Source organism: Onychostoma macrolepis, chromosome 08 (genome assembly GCF_012432095.1).
Source record: "Onychostoma macrolepis isolate SWU-2019 chromosome 08, ASM1243209v1, whole genome shotgun sequence".
Classification (NCBI taxonomy): domain Eukaryota; kingdom Metazoa; phylum Chordata; class Actinopteri; order Cypriniformes; family Cyprinidae; genus Onychostoma; species Onychostoma macrolepis.
In genome coordinates this window covers 22,946,843-22,971,537 of record NC_081162.1, presented here as the reverse complement: position 1 = coordinate 22,971,537, position 24,695 = coordinate 22,946,843, and the positions used below count along the sequence as shown (strand labels likewise).

Sequence of the window (24,695 nt, the reverse complement as noted above, 5' to 3'; positions counted from 1 at the left end):
TAACAAGATGCATCAACTTCAAATAAAATAGTCTATCACAATCTATCACAAACAAAATATTTAATAAAACACATTTTTGCATGTAAATATACATACCTCTAGTCCCATTTTTAAAATACGCTATAAAATGCAAAGCTTTAGGGTTAAAAAAAAAAAAAACATAGGCAAAGCTGAAATCTTATACCTGTTCTTCAGAAGGTGGTACAGTTGGATGGTTGTTCAATTTGGCAGGTTTGTACTTGCTTTGTAAATGCTTTGCCTTTGGCACAGCTAACATTACCTGATACCTGTTTCAGGTCTTACATGGAATCAAAAATTTGCTAAGCCAAATAGTGATTTAAATGAGTCAAGGTTACTATTCCTTAATCGCCTACTTTGTGTGAACATAATTATGTTAATGCACTAAATCTGGAAAATAAAATAGAAGGAAACAGGCCTTATTGAAGTAAAAACAAAACAGTAAAATACAAACCAGAATCTACAAGGAAGTAGCTTACTTTGTTGACTTTTTCCCTTCAGGTGATTCCTTAGATCTGTTTTTTTTTTAACCATATCATGTCGGAATATATCAAACAAGTTTGGAATACATTTAGACTCTTACAAAGGAGAACTACCAGAACAACAATGAACAATAAATGGGTGATAACAACCTATAATTATAATTATAACTAATGATGCGCAATTATCTGTATGTTAAACCTTTTCAGAGCAGAGCCAAAAGTCTAGTAGACTAAACATTACACAAGTCATAGGCACATCACACAATCAAAGTATGTTCTTAAATTTTTATGTATTACATTTACTGTGAAAACTATACAAATAAACATTGCTTGAATTTTTACATCTTAACACCCACAACAGATAAAAGAATATGCTGCGTATATCAATTATGATATAACATGTTTTAAATACACAAAGCTGAATAATGACAACCATATTAAATCAGCTCATTTATTAGAGTTTCAGTCAAATTTCATCTATAAAAAACAACGTCAGGTTAAAACACACTAAAACATTTTCATGACCTACATTTGTACATTTTCATTGTATTATAAACCGTAAAGCTCTCAATGGAAAGCTTATAAATGGTAAGCAATTACATACGAGTAACAAAGATAAATGCTTTAACATTTATGACAAACAATAAATTATTTCTATTAACAAAGGTGTACTTACCAATGGTAAGATATTGGATTTTGAATAAAAAAAAAAATAAAAAAAAATAAAAAAAAACACATTTATGACACAGAACAAGTATCATTTGAAAGAATCCGTGAGAATGTGTAAATGTTCATTGTTAAAATTCCATTTGTTCCAAAAGATTCAGTTGGCGTGTCTGCAACAAAGAAAAACAAAAGGTAAAAATTATCACAACATATTCTCATATTTCCTAAATCAACGCATGTTATGCATTGTTCACAGAAGAATCTAAATAATTACATTAAGCATTTTGATAATTTTATAACATTAACAATAACAACTGTTAAAATGAATTTAAAATGTTAATTTAAAGAAGGAAAAAGGTCTGCAATAGACTACAGTGAGGCATATTATCTTTTCTTAAGATAAATAATTTTTTGAGAAAAATCTCACTTTGAGAAAATGGCCATCTACAAATCTACAGCTGCAAATAGATAAAGTGCTATAAAAGAAGCACTTTTTTTTTATAGCAACATGTATTTTGGATGTTTTCTTTCAACCAGTCTGAAAAAACACTTTATGAAAAGCCAAAAAGCCCAAATTTGATAGTTGCATGAAAAAACAGTGCTTTTTGCCAGTAGAGTCTCACCTTTATAACTTTCAAACCAAACCTAGAACCTGGTCAAGACCTAAAGATCAGTCTGTCTGATTATGCTCTCAGTGACAAAGCAAGAAAGCAACCAGGAACCAAGAAAGAGAAATAAAACTTAAAATAATAGGAAACATTTTTTCACTAGTTCATTCCAGCCATAACGTGTAACCACAAGACTATAGTGGATAGCAGAATCAGAGAGGGAAATTCGAGTCTGCGACTTGACTTGGACTTGTGAGTAACTAACCCAAGACAGTATGACTTAGTGCATGGAATAAAAGCGCGGTATGTCTTAGTGCACTTGTCAAATTACGAAAAGGCTGTGAGTCAATTAAGTAACTTTGTTGCACTGCATGCACTTTGCCTTGTCCAACACAGTTCAGGGGACTGCAACTTCCATTTCTGCATGTGCTGTGAGTTTAATGTGCATTTAGGAATGCAATGGCCACCAGTTGCACATTATCTTCACATTCGCATAATTTCCAACATTTTTGTGGACAGACGATTACTGTATTTCACCAGATTTGTAATGAGAAGCATTTGTAAACCTGTAAACCAAAATTACAACTCGAGGGTGTAACTCTTGCACGTGAAGAAATTAAGATAAAAATATTGTAAAACTGATAAAACGTATTATAAACTACTAATTTTTAATTTACATTTATTTTACAGTTCAGCTGTATTACAACAGTAATATATTACTGTTTTAGGCATACTACTACTCCTAAAATCAATAAATTATAATTGTTTGGCTAATTTCTAAAAAAAATTAACAAAGACTTAACTTGTAAACATGTCTGAGCAGAATACAGGTCAACTGTATGATTTGATAATTGTGCAGTGCAATTAAAATCAAAGCTTACTGATCTGGTGGGTGTGAAGATTATGGACACAAAGGAAGTTTATGTAAGGTTTAAAATTAATGTAATGTATACATTTAAATATACATATTTTTAACGATGTTTAGCAAAAATGTATTGGCTTATGGTAAATTTTAAATGATTAAATTAAATGTTATTAATTTTTAGTTACTGAATTATTCAGTTCAATAGGCTGGTGTACTTTTATGTAAACCAGCCCTGTGAATTTTTCACAAAAATGTAAACTCTCACCTGTAATAAACACAGGAAACCGGTAAAATTAATATATTTTATACATTTAAATATAACAATTTTTAATGATGTTTTGCAAAAAAAAAAATGTATTGGGTTATAAATGTTATTCATAGTACTCCAACTGTGGACTTCTCACAAAATTTAAACTCTTACCTGTAATAAACACAGGAAACCGAACTGAGGCATTTTGGATCTGAAGTCGAGTCAAACAAAAGAGATAGTCGGGTCGGTCCCGTGACATGACATCACAGTCATGATAGGGCAAGACCTCGACTATGCCAGCTTTCTGACAGCAATCCAGAAACTGCTGTTTCTTACTTGCTTCAGGACTGGACCTGTCGAGGACATCAGAGGACAGTGAGATTCAATGCCAACAACTGAGTAAGCAAATACAAACTAATTGTAGCTTTTGTATAAACACAATGAGGATCAGTCCTTGAAGGCCCACACATCCAGGATTTTTGATACCTTGCAGTTTCCCGCAGTCTGCGACTGTCTCTGTAGTGCAGAAACCATTTCCATTTCCCTTGCTTGTCTAACTCCTCCAGAATCCCAGCGACTTTCTTCATGTCGTCTTCATAGAAATTTGACAGAATTAGTCCAATGAAAATGTCAATTTATCAGTCCATCTCCAGTAAAACAACATGCATAATTTGTGTAGCAACTTGATCAGTACCTAGAGTAAGTGTGTTGAGAGCCAATTCATCACATACTATAAAGCCTCCCTTAGCAAAAAGCTCTTGGTGAGTAAAGTTCACCACATCATCAGGTCGGTCGATGCCAGCAAACAGGACACTGGGTGACTTCTTTAATTCCAGCAAATAAGGCACCTGGTTAAAATGAAAAACATTCAGAAGCCAACCTCAATTAAACAAGTAGTTCACAAAGAAGCTAACCCCCATTTTTTCATTTAGATTATCGCAATTAGATTAAGGCAATTTAAATGCACAAATAGTGGAAATGAGCATGCAAAATTAAATCAAAAATATCATATGCAAAATTGAGCAATCATGGCAACGATACAAGGCAAGGCAAGGCAAGTTTATTTATATAGCACATTTCATACACAGTGGTAATTCAAAGTGCTTTACATAAAAGGAAGTGAAATAGTCATTAATAATAACAAGAAATTTAAAATAATAATAATCACAACAATAAAAACAAAGTGATTTAAAAATTTATTTAAAAAGAATTTAAAACATTTAAGAATAGAAAGTGATTATACATAGTGCAATCAGTTTGGACGTAGCACAGTGCTCATTCAACAAATGCACAGCTAAACAGATGAGTTTTGAGTCTGGATTTAAATGTGGCTAATGTTTTAGCACATCTGATACAGTGCATACTCAGCACAATTTGTCTATTTTATGTTAATTTTTAAAATTATAATTTTGTCACAGCATTTAATCATGTCTTTTTTTACTAAATGAGCCAATGAAATGATTCAAGCTGCCATTTTGCATCTGGGTCAAATCATCCACTTAAAAAATGATTTACACATTTTCAGCTCAACATAGTTGTTACTCAGGAATTAACGCTAGTTCTTTAATAAAATTTTGTGCTTCACTCATTCACTTACCTCACATATGTGCGCTGCAATGTCCTCATTTCTCAGTATAATGAGCAAAGGGGATTGATCATCACCATTGAGGTCAAAGTCATCTGGCTCAACCGGTCTGTGGCCCTCAATCTCCAAAAGGTTCTATAAATCATAGAAATTCACATTAAAAGTTTTCTTCACTGTTTTGGACCACTGTATAAGATTCTTTTAATTCTTTTAATGCATTAACTTACCTTGGTTTCTTCAAAGAAGGTATCTGTTGATGTGACAAGGATATAAAACCTGTACTTAATCTTAGCTTGACTCACAATAGACTTCGGACTGTCAAAAACATCTTTCTTAATGCGCCCACAGAATCCAGAATGACGGCCAACTCTATCTCGATCAAACTTCCTCTTTCTTGCCTCAGTTGGACAAGGCATAGTCTTCCCGCTGCAGACATCGTTCATCATGGACTTGTATGTAACAGCGCATTGCTCTGTTATTTCTGATATCCCGGAGAACTCAACATCACTGCTTTTTTCACAGAAAAGTCTTTGGAGATGTGGTTTACGGTTTCTCAAAGTTTCCCTCATCTCTTTCCCGTCGGACATGTCCACTTTAATCTTAAAATCGGTAAGTGATGGTTGTGCTTTACTAAGTTCAGCGGAATTCTCTACTTCACTGAGATTTGAAAACCGAACAGTCATGGGACATGAAGCCGGGTCAGGATTTGACCTACAGTGTGATGCGGTAGAGCTCTTAGTTTCTTTGAGAACCCGATTAACTTTTTGAGAGAAGATGAGGTACTCACAATCAAGTGCAGACCGGGTCACGTCAGCCTTACTTTGTTGTTCCTGCCATTCATTAAAAGAGTCTTCAAGTCCCTTAGTCAAACTACTTCCATCGAAAGATGGTTTCATGGTGGGAGAGTTATTGAATATAACACGGTTTCCTTTCCTGTCCAAAATGGTAACAAGGGATGAGGGTGGAATGTCAAATTTGTTATCCCTCTCACTCGCATCTAATAGCTGACTGCAAGTCACCTCCCTTCTGAAATACCTGCGCCAGTCAAATTGCTGTGTGCTTGGCTTAACATGTGGAGTGGAACTAACTGTGAACAACCTAGTTGGCTTTGTTTGATATGTTTCAAAGTATGATGTTTTTTTAATGCTGTCAGAAGAATCATTCCACTCAGCATTTTGACAGAAGGCATCTGGGAATTTGCTTTTTCGAGACTTCTTTTTTGAACTTCGGGCTACTTCGGTCTCATAGTCTGCAGTACAAGTAACCTTTATTGGGTATTTGAAAGATAGAGTGTCCGATTTATAATTCTTTTCTGCCCAACAGTAGTCATCCCTCTCTTTCTTTGCATGCTTTTTGTGCTTGTAGGAATAGTCACGTTCAGATGTAATGTACTTGGAACAAATGGGTGAATCATTGTCACCAACAGAGTCGTTTCCACATGGGTAAAATCGGTGATCAATGGATTCCACTGTATGGCAATCATGCCATGGCGTATCTTCATCAGATCTGTGGTAATATCCATGTAAATCATCTCTGTAATAGAGTTCAGAATCATTTTGAGATGCACCCTCTATGAAGTTACAGTCGTCTTTTTGTTGGGAGGTGAGATAGAGTTTGTGCTTTAACGGAAAAGAGTCCTCATTGGGTGAATGCTCAGTAGTTGTTGTGGATTTCTCTTTAAAATCCATTGTGCCAGTGTATCTGTTCCTACACCACCTTAGGTTGTCATTGTGGATTTCCTCATAATGTCCTATAAAATCAGATAATGGCTTCATGGTAGAAACATGGGGTTGAGGGCTTACTGGACTTTTAGGTGGCATCATGTCAGCGTGATCAGTGTCATCTGGGTAGTACAAGTCCCTATTCAAATCCTCTTTCCTGAATCCTTTGTTTACCTCTGGATAACATGGAATTTCATCTCGAGTGGGAGTAGAGCACATGCTGTTTTCCTGCACTTCTGAAGGTTTGTCAATTAGAGCAACTGCTTCATCACGAGAGTCAGTCGTTGTATTTGGGAGCGATGCACAAATTTTTAGGGACAGACATTCTTGGTTTGATTCGATCATTTGATCTTCACAAGAACCTTGACTTTGTGTTTCATTCTCATCAAAAAGTGTATCATCCTCACCAGTGACTTTAAATGCATCTTGTTGGCCTAAATCTCTTTCGTCATCTTTTTCTAAATGACTAATATCTATTTTGGTGGGTTCAACAGTACTTGTTGGTTTCGATTCATCCTGACAAACATCAAGAGCCTCCTGTTGGACCACTATACTCTGCTCCGTAGTCTTGGTTTCACCCTCATCATGCATTACATCAGAAGCATCATTATTAGCAGCTAGGGTGTGTTTCTCTTGAACAGACATGAGCTGATCTACACCAGGACATGAATCTTTTCTAAATTCTTCAAGGGCACCATCTACAAAGTTTGCTTGTTCTGGTGTCTGAGGTTGTTTTTCACTCTTGTGCATCTTCATGTCATGGTCACCATCGGTGAAGTCAGATGATTTGTCAGTGGAGATGTTTTGTTCATAAACTTCCTTCCGTACCTTGGTTTCAGAATCCTCATCACTGAATTCCATATCAACACTGTTTATATCATCCTCCAAAACCAAAGTAAAGTCATCTAGATATTCCTCCATTGATGTGGACGTCTCATGTTCAGTATCACTGCCAACCAGGTCTGCCTCTTCCTTTGATTTAATCTCACTTTCTTGCATCATTTCCTCACCTGTATAGCATTCTTTTGCTTCCACAGGCTCTTTAGTGTCATTACCTTCAGTTTCAAGGGATGATGCATCAACTACATTTGATTTCTTTTTCAGATCAAGTTCTTCTTTTGCATTAGAATACTCATTACACTCTTCAATATTAGTTTCTTCTGATAAAGCATCTTTCAGCTCATCAGCCATATTTGCGTGATCTTTCAGATCATGCACATGCTTAAGTTCTTCATTTGTATTAGAAGTCTCATTAAGCTCTTCAGTTCTCGTCTCATCTGATGAAATGTCACTTAGCTCGTCAACATGGTCAACTAGACTTGTGTCATCTAGTACAGGTTTAGGTTCTTCCGTTATATTAGGAGTCTCATTATGCTCTTCAACATTAGTCTCATGTGATGAATCATCTCTCGGCTCATCAACCATGTTTGCATGATCTTTTAGATCTAGTGAAGTTTTAAGATCTTCCTTTACATGAACAGTCTCTTTATGCTCTGTAATATTAGTCTGATCTTGGCTAGGCGTTTCGGAAGTCATGTTTTCTTCGACACTTCCATCTTCCATCACTGTCAGACATCTATCCCTTCTACCTTCATCTGATACAACTTTACGCTCTTCAGCTACAGATACACTCTCTTCCTCCACCAAAACGGATGCTCCAGTTTTAAGTTCAACAGTCTCGTCAACATTTTCATTAACCATAGCTTCTGGGCACCCATCTTTCTTTCTTTCTTTCATTGCTTCAAAAATCTCTTTACTCTCTGCACTGTCAGACACTTTCTCCTTTTGCAGTATTACATGAGGTACATGCCCAATTTCATTCTTTAAACCCAGATCAAACCTTTTCCTACCCAAAATCAGACGGTGTTGTTTTGAGAATGCTGATGGTTTTATGGGACCAAGTATTTGATGGAAAACACCAATTTTTTGGGGACCAGAAGTGGCTATGCTGGTGGATGCTTTATTATTTGTAGCATTTCTGACCTTTGGTTGAAGTATCCGAACACCTATTCTCATATTTGATGCTTGCTCACACAACTGGCTGTATGCACTGTTTTTTTCCAAGTGTTGTGAATATGAGCAGTCATTGGTGATGTCATTTTCTTCATCAATGTCATTATTGTCAGGCACTGAACTTTCCACTGGTACATCTACAGCAGTTCTATAATTCTGTAACAGAGAAATAAAAATCAGTATTTAAAAATCACACACACTGTACAAGAAGCAAATATATATAACTGATTTATATATAAACACAGTATTTTTACAAAAAAAGTTAAGCCAGTTATTTCTTTCTTGTGTGTACGTAGAAAATATTCCATTTGCCATTAACAGCCAGTATGCTCCAGAGATCTGATCTCACCATCATTCAGCCGGTCTAGGATTACATGAAAAAAACTGAGACAGACTAAAAACCAGAAGAACCGTGCCAACGTCTCCAAGACACTTGACGAAACCTTTCTGCAAAGCTACCTGAAAAACAATGTGCAAGTGCACCTAGGATAAAGGCTAAGGGTGCTGACACCAAATGTTGATAAGATTTAGTTAATAGAAGTTAATTGATAAATGAAATCTATTTATGATATTATTTTTAAAAGCATCTACCCTTTACAGCATTTTTACACAAGTGCCCAAAACTTTTCACAGTACTGTAGTTCAGCAGGTAGGTTTCTTCAAGTGTCTTGGAGACGTTGCCACAGTTTTCTGAATTTAGTCTCTCTCGGTTTGTTTCTGTTTCTTTCATGTAATCCCAGACAAAATCAATGATGGTGAAATCAGATCCCTGTGTGGAGCACTGGCTGTTGTCAGACTCCTTGTGCATATAATAATCACTGGATTATTACAATTAATGGCAAAAGGAAAGTTTGGAAATGTAAACTGATATTTCCTACAGACACTACAGCAAAAGATAGAAATTACTGGCTTAAAAAGTTATCAGTTAGCAAACCGTTATCTCAGAAAAATTTATTCTATAAAAGTTCCTATAAATACTTATAAACATAAAAAAAAAAGATTAAAAAAATATGAATTTGTTTATAAAAAAATAATGTGTTTAAAGTCTTGAACCCATTAGAATTTTCTATATTTCACCATAAATATAACCCAAAATATCATCAGATTTTTATGCAAGTCCTGAAAGTTGACCAAGAGAGCGCAATCAAACAAATGAGGCAAAATATATACTTATGATATATATATATATATATATATATATATATATATATATATAAATATAAATATAAATATATATATATATAAATATATATAAATATAAATATATATATATATATGATCTAATATTACATATCTGTGAGTGGCAAAAGTGTGTGATTCTGTAGGATTAGCAGGTAATTTTAAGGTGAAATTAGAGTCCATCTGTTCAGAGGTATTTTCAGTCAGTGGGATGACTATGAGGTGTCAGTGCCTGCCCTGTTTTAAAGAACAGGGATCTATCAAAGTCTTATGTTTGTTGAAGTAAATCATAGCACTTGCAAAGGAAATCTCCGAGGACCTCAGAGAAACAACTGTTGTTGGTCATTAGGCTGGAAAACTTCACAAAACAATCTCTAAAGAGTTTGGACACCACAAATCCACAGTCAGATAGATTGTGTACAAATGAAGGAAATTCAAGACCACTGTTAGCCTCCCCATGAGTGGTCGACTAACAAACATCACTCCAAAAGCAAGACATGTAGTAGTCCGTGAGGTTGCAAAGGACCCTAGGCTAACTTCTAAGTAACTAAAGGCCTTTCTCACATTGTCTAATGTTAATGTTCATGAGTCCACCATCAGGAGAACATTGAACAACCATGGTGTGCATCGTACAGTAGCAAGGAGAAAGCCACTGCTCTACAAAAAGAACATTGCTGCCCATCTGCAGTTTGCTAAAGATCATGTGGACAAGCCAGAGGGCTATTGGAGAAATGTTTTGTGGACAGATGAGACCAAAATAGAACTTTTTTGTTTAAATGAGAAGTGTTATGTTTGAAGAAAGGAAAAGCATTCCAGCATAGAGACAATGACCCCAAGCACAACTGTTCTACCAAAGAATGGTTAAAAAAAAGAACAAAGTTAATGTTCATCCAACTGAAATTTTGCGGAAGGACCTGGATCAAGCAGTTCATAGAGTTGAAGCAGTTCTGTACTAAGGGATGGGCTAAAATTCCAACAAGTTGTTGGGCAGGACTGATCAGCAGTTACAAAAAAAAACATTTAGCTGTATTTATTGCTGCAAAAGGGGGTCAGGCCAGATACTGAAAGCAAAGATTTGCATACTTTTGCCACTCACAGTTATGTAATGGCCTTTTCACACTGAACACGGAAACGTGTGTTGTTTTTTCCCCCATTGCTCCGTGTCAAAATGGTCCGTTCAATTAAATTTGAGCTAAGATCACCTGCCCGGAGCAGCTGCTGTTGCACAAAAGGGCGAGAGTGGTGGTGCGGTTTCAAAAACCAGTGTAAACAAACACCGAAGAAGAGTATTCTGAGAGAGAGTGCCTGCGTCCCAATGTGCACACTATCCATCCTAATTTCTGTGTGATACTAGTCATTTTCAATACTACCGTATTTAGGGCAAATAGGGTGGATAGTATGTACATTGGGACACAGGGATAGTTATGAGTCAGAGCGCGTTCACTCAAGAGCTGTCAATCATGGGATAATATCTCCTGACATAATGTATGAAAAAATGAGAGAAACATTTTTCTATACATGAAATGTGAAAGCAAATACGATTATGAGCATATGATTATGACTATATATTTTCTGTATGTGTTTTATGCAGCTCATATATATTATAACAGATATCAGATATTTTTATAACAATAAAGGATGTTTATGACAAATGAGAAGCAGGTGTCTCGTTCAATCCTTTATAAAATATACAAAGAGTGCATGTCTGCCTATTATAAAATAAAAAATCCACTTTAGATCTCAATCGGAAGTTATTACAAGTACTCTGTGATGGTTTAAAGTGGGTTTTAAGCAAAAATATAAATAATCTCATACATTTTCAAATGTAACGATGCTAATTATACCTTTATTTATATTTTAAGATGTATTTTGTAGGCATTATAGGTAGTTTGTGTTTCTGGTGTAGAACCAAACGTTATTTATCTTAATTTAATGCTGTATATTGGGCAGCGGACCATATTCGAGATGCACATGGTTGGCGCCACCTAGCATGCAGGCGTGAATTAGCAGAAGGCGATCAATCGGTTCGCGCTCGGTGTGAAAGTGATAACCTAATAAATTACTGATTTATGTTGTCATAGAACATTTGAAAATTCTATAAAAATATAAAATCGCATCATGGAAAAAAAAAAATTACATCACCTAAATACAGTACAATTTTAATGGTGTAAGATATAATACATTACCATCAATGCTGTAACTTTCGGACTGGAGGAGAGACTTGTCCCAGAAGGTGAACGCCTTAGTGCCGTTTCATGCTTATGAGATGATATTTCACCAGGTTGTGATGCAGTGTCTTTACTTTTGCTCTGATCTGAGACTGAATGAAGACTTACAGGCTCATCATTTTTCACAGAAAGATCCAAAACTTCTGATGAAACATGCACAGGCTTGGCCGAGTCCGCTTTCTGGCTCAAATCAACATTGAGTAATGACACAGCATTCTGAATAGCGTTTATGTCCAAATGAACCATTTCAACATTCTTCTCCTTTGGAAGTGCAGTACAATTCTCAAGGTGAAATAACCTGGACGTGGGCTTACTATAGAAAAGACCAATCCACATGTGAAAAATGAGATGGATATCCTCATAGGTATCTTCAATACTGAACTTCCATTTCCTGTCAATATTAGGAAAGAGAAAAAGAAATTCAGAGCCTTTCTGGGATGTCTATTTATGGGTTATGATGACTCGAAGGATTACCACAAAAACTGTTAAACTCACATTCTCGCCACAAAAACTGTTACAGAGGGTGCAAACCGCATCTTTGGCATATTTTAAGCATGTGGCATTTTTGTATCTTGGAAACTCAAGACATTTGGTGTTCTGTAAAATTCTACATTGGTGTTGCAAATTCCCCTGATTTGTCACCACCTGGATAAAAATGTTATCTGGCTAATTGTAAAGACTTGTGGTAGTCTTGATAGAATGAGAATAATGTTAACAATATGTTGAAAACTACAAACCAATCAGTAATTGTTTGCATTATGTAACATTTAATTTAAAAAATAGAAATATTTATGGGAAATAAAACAAATTAATAGTCTAAAAATATATTTTTTTAGTGGGATGGATGGAAATATTGGAAAGGCAAGTAAAAAAAATAAAAATGGAAATGGCGTGACTGAACCAGCAGATGAAAAAAACATCCTTATTTCTGAGTTTTGAATTTTGGGTGAACTATTCATTATTGTCACTATACTGTCACTTATCAGAAAAATAGTAACTAAAAGCCATAATGCTTTGATATTTGTCTTGTGCGAATAGCTTGTTGGCCACAAATCAACATAAAAACAATATTAAATATTCACTTCAATAATCATAATTAAACCTTAACCGTAATTTAGGGGCAACAAGCAGTACTTACCCATGAAGTGCTCGTGTGACAGTTTTGTCTTTACTGTCATTGGTGAACTTGCTGTCAAATTTAAAATCATATGGTTCTTTCCAAATCCTCGTCACTTGAATCATTCCCTCCTTTTCGATTATGGTTCTGTTGCGTAAAATTCTTGATCTCCGTTTCGTCTTGAGGATCTCTGACGATGGCTTATTTGGAGAAATCAAATGCTCCCATTCTGCTTTATCCCCTTCCTCTTGATGACATGAGGCCACAGCATCTTTGGGTAGGTTCAGATGAAGCCCAGTTTTCAATGACAGAGGCGATTCTACACTTCCAGATGGAAAAGAAACCTTGGGAGATGGACCTGACAAACCTGACAGCGGAGAGGTGGGCTGTGAGTAAGAATGTTCTTTTGATATTTCCAAAATCAGTTCCCCAGTCACTAAAAGACCTTCTGGGAAAGGAGACCTGGGGGGTAATTTAAATCTGGCGGATGGATAACGAAGAAGTGCATGAAGGACTGACTCCGGGGAGCCGCTAGCCTTCACTCCATCAAGGGCCTCCTGGCCAGCTTTGGCTTCTAAGTTTAACATTTTATCGTTATTCGCACCAAGGGCCAAGTCAGCCAGTAAACTCAAAGCATCTGAGGGCAGAGATGCACCCGTGCTCAGTCTCTCTGCACTGGCTTTGCCATCAGTGCTAATTCTTCTCCTTCCCACCCTATCCCCAATAAACGAAGTTATGAGCTGCGGGTCAGCATGTTTAGCTATTTCAAAAGGTGCTGATGTGTCAAAATTGAGGGACCCTGTAAGAAATAGACAAAAACAAAGAAAGCATAAAATAGCAGTAGAAGCAGTGCATAATCATGCAGACATGCAAAAGAATAAGAGGAAGTAGAGTACAACAGTGGCCTTAAGCAGCAGCAGAACATGCACACAGAAGACAGACAGATGGATAGGGAAAACGTGGGGCCAATTTTAATACACCAGCATAATCATGCCTTAATATCAAACCAGTCTAATATTCTACAGAGAATGAAACGTAATCACAAAGGATTGAGGTTTGAAACTGGTCGCAAATACACACCGAACACTTTCAGGACACTCTCCCACTCTTGGTACATTTGTTTAATCACAGAATGTGTAAGCTAATCATTTCCTTACCATTTTCTTTTGATGCCTTGTGAATAAGACCTCTCCAAGACACAGGTTGTTTTGTCAACTCCGCACCTTTCATTGGCGTAAGCTGTGCCTCTTCATTTGTGGGTTGTGATCCTTTGTCTGTCAGCTCATTTTGGGCAGCATCACATTTCAGATCAAACTTTCCTTTTTTTGACTCTGGCTCTGCATTATCTGGCTCAGATTTTGCACTGTCACCAGGGGTAGGAGATTTCCCCTTCTTTCCCCTTCTGAGCACAGTCTTTAATTTGCTTATAGATATTGCACTGTACACAACATGTTTTCCTTTCTTTTTGGTTTTGTCAGGAGAGGATACTTTTGGGTCAGAATGCGTGGATTGGTCAGAAACTCCTGGAACACTGGAAGTTGCATCTGCCTGAACAGCAACAGGATGATCTTTGTTGTTTTGTTGGACACCTACAACCACGTTTGATGTATCATTCGTAGACTTTTCTGGACATAAATCCTGACTTTTGTCACTTTCTGATGGATGGGTTTTGTGAAGTTTTCTCAATATCCTTAATGCTGACAAGAGAGCATTTGGCATGTCTTTCGAAGGGCTGTCTGAGTGTTCGTCATCATTGACCAGTGGATCTTTAGAGGGCAATTCTTCCTTACCCTTCAAGGGAGATTCTCCCTTACTTTCCACTATTTCTTTGGATTTGTTCTCCACAGGAGAAATCGTTCCTGCATTTGTGTCAATGCTCATCTCAACATGTGTTTTCTCCTTTTTTGCAGATTCTACGTCAACATCTGAACCATGTGGGACAAAGACTCTGCCACAGTTTGTGATTATGGTCTTTAGACCATATCGTTCCCTCAAGTTAAATCCCTCCATCTTCCTCTTGGGTGTGCTAGACAAACTTTGTTTTGTTTCATTGTGCTGTATATTCTCTATAGTCTCCTCATCATTCTTTGCAGCATCTGATCTCAAAGACCGTTTTAGATTATCATCTGTATTCCACAATCTTTTACGCCTTGGAAGTGACCGCCAATCTCTTTTTGAGAGACTTGTACTTTGATCATCTATAGTTTCAGTTGTCACACTTAATAAAGGGTCTTGTGCTTGTCTGGCTTTACTCAGATTTTGATTCACCCCACTTTTCCTGCGTCCCTTACCCCTACGAGTTGAATGGGGTTTTTGATTGATGTCATCAGTTTTAATCTGGTCTTTCGTAGAGTCATCGGGAGAATTCACTGGCAAAACGACAGGCAAACTTGAAGTTGGTAAAGCAATGTTTTTTTGAACTTCTTTTTTATTCTGCATGGTTTTCCAATGAGTTCTACGCTTCCTACCTCTACGCCTTGAAAAGGACCTTCGATTTACTTTCTTATCAGGATCAGGTATCGTTTTCTCAGGATGTGTATTATCCTCCATCCCCCCAGCAGCACCTTCTTCTGTTGATTTGATTATTGGTATACTGCTAGTTTGGATGGGAGTCTCTTTTGTAGATACACCGACTCCATCATCATCTCCTTTAGTACTACCTTGAGATGTTTTCTCAACATCATTCTCAATACTTACACAATTCTCTGTAGGGACATCACCCAATTTAGGTGACACTGTGGAAGTTGGATATTCCAACACACTGTCAGCTACTGTAACTACAGCTGTTCCCAGCTTTCCAAGCCCCTCTGGCAAAGCAGGTTGAGGCTTCTCTGTGGACGAATGCTTTTGCTCATCTTTTTGTCTCTTAACTGTTTCAGCTATTCTGTCAGAGGCATCACTGATGGCCTCAGATTGCTTTGTCACCTCCATTTCAATGTGGCCATCAGTCTGTGGCACCTCCTCTGGTGATGATATACAGTAATAGACATCATCGTCGTGATCATCACCACGCTGTTGTCGACCAGCAGTGAGTAACTCCAATGCCCTTCCTACTGGAATAGTAAAGCCATATGGCTCATCAAAATAGGACTTTAATCGAGTGCCTGCCTCTTGTGACCATTTAGGCGATATTAGGGTAAAACCACCAGGCACATCATATTGATCTGGAAACATACTGGCTTCCCTGGTGGGAACATCCAATAGCCCTGGGTGAAAAAGGGTGCCATAGTCTTGCAAATGCTTCTCTAAAGACATCTGAGAGCGTCCCTGCTGGTTTTGAGGACATTTTTCCATCTCTGTTTCTGCATAGTTGAGTGCTGGGATTACTTGCATTATTTCTGTTGACACCTTAGTATTTTGCAGGTCAGACTTGGCATCTAAACATAAAACCATACAAAAGATATGTTCATGCGATGTGAAATACTTGCAAATAAAAGCTGCATAAGGTACACAGATGTAAAAATCTAATAAATCAAATTATTCTCCTTATTACCTCTTGGCACAGTTCTTGAGTCTGGGAAAATAAACATGCCTTGAAGTGCTGCTGCCTTACCCGACTTTGCATCTAGAAAAGGAAATTAAAATAATTATTTAAAAATTTCAAATTACATTTACAAATGTTCACTATATATATATATATATATATATATATATATATATATATATATATATATATATATATATATATATATATATATATATATATATATATACAGTACTGTGCAAAGGACTTAGGCCAGGCCACTAGTATTTTCACCAACAAAAATCCTTTGCTGTAGTGTCAGTAGGATATATCAGTTTAAAGTTCCAAATAGGATTTTTGGTAATATACTGTAGTTCTTCAGGAATTGACACAGATTGGCAGCATTAATAAAAGCATATATCACTAATTAACAACCTCGGAGCTCATGGTGGGTGTTTTTTTTAAAGGTTTATACATTGGTTTTAAAAATCAATTACTCTAAGAAAATTAGTGGGATTAGAATCTGTTGGGCAACATCTTACCTTCATAAGAGAAGAGGTGCGTAGAGTGTAACAATATAAGAAACCCAGAATCTTCCAGAGGGATAACAAGAGCCTGTTGAATGGATAAAATTTGTTCAGAGATTTGTCCAATTATTAAAAATATTTCCCTCTTCTCCATATTTACCGTGTCTTTTTCCTTCAGCTCTTGGGCTATCTGAGCCAGGTCATTTTTCGCCTTAGAAGAGACAACGTCATACAAGTTGAAACATCTGCCATCTATGCAAACTGTGTGGAGATAGAGGGAAACAAATTACAAGACGTCGCCCAAGCACTCATTTACAGTTTTAGTACCAATATGGGCGATAGTGTCAATTACCAAAATAAAATGTTAAACACACCTTCACCCACAATGCAAGTTTCAAAGATTTCACGTGGCAAGGTCCTCTTCAGTTCAGACACACCAATTGCATGGTCAATTTGAACTGTCTTTGGGCTGAAAATACAGTTTGCATTTCAGTCCTATAGCGTATAAGTACATAGTATAATATATCTGAATCTACCCATGATTCTTGGGCAGCTTTTGGGTGCATTACCAAATATGGTTTATACATGTCGTTAAATAAAACATACAGTTTGGCTGGGAACCAGGCTCCGCTCGAAGACTGAAGACCAACATCATAGACAGTAGATTCAATCTTGAACTGGCCAATCCATGGTTGGTAATGAAACACTACAATACAAGATTTAGCTTAAAACACCATGTTGATAATTACATACTCTAAAAGGAACATTTAAAATACACCGAATATTACAAAACCCTTTAACAATTAATTAAAATAAAGACAATGGACAAGCTTGTGAATTAAACAATCTTCGCTAATTGCCCTATATGCAATTTCACCACAAAAACAGAAAAGAACATGCAAAATAATCTAATTCTTACCTGTTTTGTCTTGGCTTTAAAAGAAACAGTAGAAAAAAAAAAAAACTTTAGTTGTCAAAAATCACCATTATTAAAGTTTCACTTAATAAGATAGAAAGAGTATAAAAACTGCTAAACCTTTTTTTCTCCAACTCTGGTGTGGTGCTCATCTTCCCATATGAGAATGCCACAATGGCAAACGGACATGCATGTCTTGGACACGTTTCTATTTCATTGCTTCCATCATGGAGTTCATACATATAGTACTGCAAGACAAACCAACCTTGTTAGATTTACAGTTTGAAACTAAGGAAGGAAGGAAGGAAGGAAGAGCTTTGAGAGCTTTATCACCTGTGTTCGCTCATAGGCCAAGAAAGAACTAATAGTTGAAGACACCGCACCAAGCTGATCTGATATGTGGCAGTCGTAGCCAGCTGTTGGAGGAGTGAAATTCTGGGTGTAGTTGTCTGTAACCTCTTTCACTCTCCCCTGATGTTTAAATATATAAGAAAACATGTTTGCATGTGGTGGATTAGGAAAAACCAGCACAAAGTAACAGAATTATGGTGGAAGAATTACAATTTTCCACCAACTTGCATACCTTTGTCAGCTTCAAAAGGACTATGTAGCCTGTCTTGCCATCGTACCACCGCTTCAGGTCAAGGCAGTCCGAGTATTTTGAGATATAGACACCTAATTTATACCAGAAATATAATGAGATAATAATCACCTCAACAATACTAGAAAACAACTACACAACAGTGCAACAGAACCATGTGAAATATCTAAATTTCACACAAATGTTCTACATAAAAGCTGTATTCAACCCACATTTCAGATATTCACAAGCCAAAACAGATAAGGTCCAGAGAGCTTTGATCACCACGAGATCACGACTGTGAAAAATGAGCCCTCAAAGAAGTCTTTATGTATAACAACGTAATGTCTGAACATAAAAGCAAACAACACGTGCTTCAGTGGAAGGAGTAACTCAATAATAAACGCAATTAACGGACCGCCAAAAAAACCAGAAAAACTACTACTACTGCATTTTTGTGGATGAGAAAAAAGGTGCACTCAGGAAGGTCTGTTTGCCTTGACATGTCAAACTGCAGCAAACAAGTTTAATCTTTAGTACTGGTAATTATTAAGCCAGCAAGTACTAGTCTTGCATAGTCAGGCTTTTAATAAAACAAACAGAAAACATAAAATCTGGTCCAGATTTCAGTCAATAATGTCATTTAGAAAACAAAGTAGAATATACAGTTCTGCTAACTAATAGCTAGTTAACTTGCTACTTAAATGGCTCAACCAAAATTAGTATTTTTCAAAAATTTATTCATTTCAAAAGATTTATTCAAACTACTTTAGGAAAACTACAGCAATTCCAGCAAAGACTTCTTTAACAAACAGTATCTTTTCCAGGTTGTTTGACAAAAATGTGTACGCCCTTACACCCAGTTCTTGAGGTTTTGGTTTACATCAGATGGTCAGAGAACAGAATGTGGGTGTTGTCAGGGATATTTAGAACTGAGACTAAGCAAACCTTGACAATTTACCAACATTTCTGAATTTCACAAAATTCTTTAAAAAAAAATAATAATAATAAAAACACATCACAAGAGTATCCTCAGCCATTTTCAGACTTTGAAATATAAACTTTCTCTTATCCTCCTACTGATTACTCACTGGGTCTGAAAATATTCCTGCATAAAGACATTGATATGATAGCAACTTACAGTCAATATCACATGAAGTTCACTCTTATTTGGTTGTGCAACCTTTGTAGAGACTGTTTGCTTTTACACTCACAAAGGTAGGTGTATATCAAGTCGTTCCCCTCACAGGAAACAGAAGTGGCTCAAAGCACAAAATAGGCATGACTTACCAGCTGCATCATACTTAAAAATAGTAATGAAATGAAATATTTAAACCTATTATCATCTGAAGACCTGAAATAATTTGTATTAATATATGTGCTAGGATCAAACAAAAGGCCTATTTGTCTTCATAAACCTGCTTCGAAGGGGTAGTTCACCAAAAAATGAAAATTCTGTCATTAATTACTCCCGTAATTTCAAACCCGTAAGACCTTTGTTCATCTTCGGAACACAAATTAAGATATTCGTCATGAAATCGGAGAGCTTCCTGACTCTCCATAGACAGCAAGGGTACTACCACGAGCAAGGCACAGAAACGCAGTAAGGACATCAGTAAAACAGTCCATGTGACATCAGTAGTTCAACCATAATTTTACAAAGCTAAGAGAATATTTTTTGTGCACAAAGAAAGCAAAAATAACCAATTTATGCAACAATTCTTCTCCTCTGCATCACCCTGGAACCAATTTGGAGAGTACCAAGATGCATGCGAGTGCTGTTTACATGCAGGGTGCACGACTATGTGTCATGGTAGTCTCGGATTTACTGATGTCCTTACTGTGTTTCTGTGCCTTGACTGGTAGCTCCCTTGCTGTCTATGCAGGGTCAGAAAGTTCTCAGATTTCTTCAAAAATATCTTAATTTATGTTCCGAAAATGAACGAAGGTCTTACAGGTTTTGAACGGCATGAGGGTGATTAATTAATGACAGAATTTTCCTTTTTTGGGTGAACTCTCCCTTTAAGTAAATAACATTTAGTTTTTTTCATTGCGAGATTGTTTTTTATTAGTAGTAGTAGTGTTGCTGCATGACCCATATTCAGATGTTGTGGTCCACCAAACATCCAGACATTCCTCTTAAATCTACTTCTCAGATACAAAATTTATCACAAACCACTTAATAATTATCTGCTTATCCTCAAGCCATGATACTCCCACCATGTGACTAATGATATGAGATTATTTTGCTTGAAATGGGTCTCATTTCTCCATAATATGATATAGTCTTCGACCAGTAGTTTATAACAGCCCTGCAGTCTCTAGCAAATGCTTAATTTAGACTGCATTAAATACTTCTGTATCTAGGTTATTTGATCTCATACAGGAGTGAGAAGACCAGTATAAAGGCAAACCTTCACTTTCTCTTTCTATAGATTAACTGCATCTTACATCGCACACTTTCACTTTTCACAGGAGAACCTATGATGAAATATGCAGTTCTCCTGACCAACCCTGTGAACACTATTACTATTAAAAGCCATCATTTTAGTAATCTGTTATATGCTATTTTTGTTAGTATATGCTCTTTTATGTACATGGTTTGAGGCAGTTACTCAGTTGCAATACAACAAAGTTGCAATTCACTTACAACACTATATATAAAAAGAAACAAAGCTGGGATTTATCGACAGTTCACTGAATTGTGGCAATGGAAATCATGCCAGTAACCGTTGGTGACAATAGCACATTCACATCAAGTCCTGTCAGACAAGTATGAAGGCTTCAGAACCTCCTCTTGGCTGATCTTGCTGCAGTCACATGTGAAATATTATCTTGTGCGTGCAAGTAAACACACCAGGCTCTTATGCTGAAACGACCACAAAATAATGCCATGGCATACTTTCTTTACCTTTCGAGGAGTCTCCAAGAGTAGTGCATTTTGCTTGTCCAACTAACAAGCCTGTTTCACCAATTTTCCTTGCCTGTGGGAAAACAAATGTTGCAGTAATGGGTTTGAAGTTTCAGAAAGAACAGCCTTTTAATCAGGTCGATTCAATAATCTCCATTAGTGATGTATTTCTGTACCCTGTTTGCATCATCAAGCAACAGGAAGCCAAATGACTCTTCAAGTTCCTGTTCAGAATATCCCTTTTCCCGTTTCTCGGAACGAAAGGCAGCATACTGTTGGAAGACGACATTTATTACAACATGACGCAAATCTCACTAAATCATTTAAAACTAAATGCAGAATGGGGGACATTCAGATAAAACTTACCCGTTTTTGTAAAGCGCCATTGTTGATCAAATGGGCAGAGTTGTACGTGAAACATTCTTTTGATTCTTCATACAAGTAGTTGTTATGAAGTGGGGCTAGAATACTCTCATTAAAGGTTACTGAGCCTGGATGCACAGGCTCCAGAAGACCTGGTAAAACAGGACACATGTTTGAGTTATTCTAACTGCTTCACAATCTTCCAAAACAATCCTTCTTTCCAATAACAAACAAAATGGACAGTGTTCTAGGTCACATTCTGTCGCTCTGGAATTGTAACCAGAGAGCATGTTGTAAAAGTAATCTCAAGGATATTTTGAGAAAAATGCTCCGTAAAAGCAATAAGTCTGGTAAAGAGCCATTTTGTGAACAACTTGATCAGTAAAAGAACCAAGAGTGTCATGAACTGGCTAAACCACTTTAAAACAAACAAAACAGTTTTCAGCATTAAAGAAAGAACAATTGCACAATTCTTATGCTGAAAAAAAACCCCATGTTGTTCTTTAAGTGTGGTACAATTGCGCAAGACTCCTATTTCCACACTAATCTTCCAGATGTAGAATACAACAACTAGAATGTCACATTAAATATTAACATTAAATAACTCTGTTCATTAATAACTGATGCTTCTATACAGAAATATGAAATGCAGCCTATTCTCTTCAGCACATGGTGGATTTCCAACTTCTAACTTTTCTAGATAGAAAAATTATCAGCTGGTCATTCCAGTTAAAGGTGGTCAAGTTGGTTTTTGAAACATCTGTCAACCATGCTAGAACCAGCTAATGCTCATCTTAGACCAGCTGGAAAACAGTTACCACATTTATAATATAATAATAAAACAAAATTGATATAGAAAAATGTCAATTGTGGCTCAATCTTAAAAACTCAACATTCATGTTATAATACCCAATATACCCTCATGAAAATTAACCATGGTTTTATTATACTAAAAGTGCAGTATTCGTGTGTTGTTGCTTTTTTTTTTTTTTGGCATATTGATTAATATTTGTTTTAACTACAGTTTTACTACAAACACCATGGTTAAACTATGGTTAGCACAGCAAATCCATAGTTAAGTTGTGGTTACCGTGGTTTAACTATAGTACCCATGTTTTTTGGTTTTATTTGTAGTAAAACCATGGTTAATTTTCATAAGGGTATATATATATATAACATGGAATGAGGTTCATATAACACAACTGTAAATAACTGTAAATATCAACACTACTGGCCATAATTTACATTTAGAAATAAGTAAAAAGACCAAAACAAGATTTTTCATATTATAGATCATGCAAAAAGATCTAGAAAACACTTATTGAACAGAGTACAAGAGAGGACTTTACAGTAGTGAACTGAAAAACGTGACTGTAATCAACCCTTATTCAAATTAATCCAAAAGCTTGGAGCAAAGGTAAAACTATCACGTGTAGTTTTTCCAGGCCCACGCTGACTCAACTGCAGAACTGGTTTAGAGTTTAGAGCAACCAACTAAACCAGTAAGTTACTCGTGTCTTCTTTCAACCAAAATAGGATAGTCGTTTAAAATTGTACACAAAGCTGCAATAGTGTGGCTATATTGAAATATCTATGACTGAAACTCACAAATTATTAACCAGTTTCGTTAGCCGTCAACACAAACAAAATTACCACAAAAAAAAATAAATAGTGTGGGTTGAATTTCTGAATACATAGAAAAACACGCATAGATCTTTCAACACAAAACGGATTATACAAACGCCATCGACGTCAAAAAAGAAACTAAACGTGTCCACGAGGCAGCTAAACCCAGTCACCTTCTGTTGATCGAGTAGTCTCATTCTCCATGAAGACGAGGCATAGATCCCAGGTTTTCACTTTGCACTTGATATATTAGATATTTCTAATCCTCGACGGCTCACGACATTCCACTTAAACGAATAAAAAGATACTGCCTCTTCCGTAAAACAATCATGAAATGTTTATTTAAAGCTGCAAGGACAAATATTATGCTCGACGACAGTTCTCTCAAGCTAAAGCTGCGTTTTGAAGGACTAGAATTGTACTGTGTGACTGTGTGTTGCAACCAGGAAGCGAATCCACAAAAAGACAGCAAAGGTTGGGCTGTGGAAACGAACGGCTGCCAGCGAATCGGTCTGAAGGACTGTTTTTAACTGAATTCGAATTCTGACTGGGATTCGACTTCATTCGACAGCGCGCTCCGTCTGCTCGAGGCACGCCGCGGTATCTAGTAGAGAGTAGCTCGCGCGAGCAAAAGCAAAACGAAAAAGAAACAGAAAGTCAGAAGTTCGCGTCCATCTTGCGTCCTGCACGCGGTTTCGTTTGCTGTCGCTAGTAGTCGCAGCCCAGGCATACTGAAACGACGCCGTTCATAGCAAATTATACGCTGATTTATCTCTGAATTTCGATTCAGTAATTAAAAGGGAAGTTGTATACGGTTATAAATAGATAACGAGTAGACAACAGTAGCGTGAATTTAACAAATATCCGTCGTTGCTCTGAAAAAGCCTCATTTACTCTTCCGGCCTCTAGGTGGAGCTATTCAGTTTTCTGCATTCCTGAATGCCTAAAAGAACATCGAGTCCTGGACGAAATGTTCACTGAGTGAATTAGAGCAAAACAGAGCTGTATTTGTTCTGCTTTGCCTGCCGATCTTTGTTTGGGCAAAGCCAAAGTAGATGTATTGAAAATATTTAAGCCTAGTTTTGTAGGAATGCAGACATCTTACTTGAAGTTGGAACTAGATATATTAATATAGGATAATAAAAAAACATAGATAGATAGATAGTGGTGGCCAAAATTATAGAACACTAGTATTTATTCAGTATTTTAAGTCAGTTATTTTTATCTTTTGCTGTAGTGTGTCAGTAGGGAATATCAGTTTACATTTCCAAACATTCATTTTGCCATTAATTGTAATAATCCAGTGAGTTTTTTGTCTGACAACAGCCAATGCTCCACACAGAGATCTGATCTCATCATCATCCAGTCTGTCTGGAATGACATGAAGAAACAGGTCAAACTGAGACAGACTGCATTGCATTTATTAATTTGCATTTAAAGCAGCATTTGCCCTAGGTGCATAGTTTTTCAGGTAGCTTTGCAGGTAAGTCTCTTGAAGCATCTTGGAGACATTATTACTTGACTGAAGCAACTTTCCATTTTTTAGAACAATCGTGTTAAAATTTAAGTATCAAATA

At 36.5% G+C, this 24,695-nt stretch overlaps 1 protein-coding gene across 3 annotated transcripts; it reads right to left on the bottom strand.

Moving 5' to 3' along the window:
- Nucleotides 1-119: 119 nt before the first annotated feature.
- On the bottom strand, nt 120-24,003 carry tasor2 (transcription activation suppressor family member 2). Of its 3 annotated transcripts, XM_058784105.1 has the most exons (23): nt 23,292-24,003; nt 21,496-21,644; nt 21,306-21,401; nt 21,130-21,202; nt 18,222-18,313; nt 17,972-18,109; nt 17,759-17,886; nt 17,642-17,655; nt 17,329-17,428; nt 17,097-17,191; nt 16,883-16,983; nt 16,738-16,810; nt 16,226-16,297; nt 15,201-16,109; nt 13,890-15,101; nt 12,754-13,531; nt 11,574-12,006; nt 4,702-8,364; nt 4,487-4,609; nt 3,584-3,737; nt 3,376-3,481; nt 3,061-3,242; nt 120-1,336 (listed from the first exon to the last, which is right to left on the bottom strand). In XM_058784105.1, the coding sequence occupies exons 1-23, from the start codon at nt 23,320-23,322 to the stop codon at nt 1,239-1,241; spliced, it is 8,820 nt and encodes a 2,939-aa protein (XP_058640088.1). In that variant the 5' UTR covers nt 23,323-24,003; the 3' UTR covers nt 120-1,238. The 3 variants fall into 3 exon arrangements, with proteins under 3 accessions (XP_058640088.1, XP_058640086.1, XP_058640089.1); XM_058784103.1 differs by having other exon boundaries at nt 13,890-16,109; XM_058784106.1 differs by having other exon boundaries at nt 12,754-13,099; nt 13,890-16,109.
- Between the last annotated feature and the right edge of the window lie 692 nt (nt 24,004-24,695).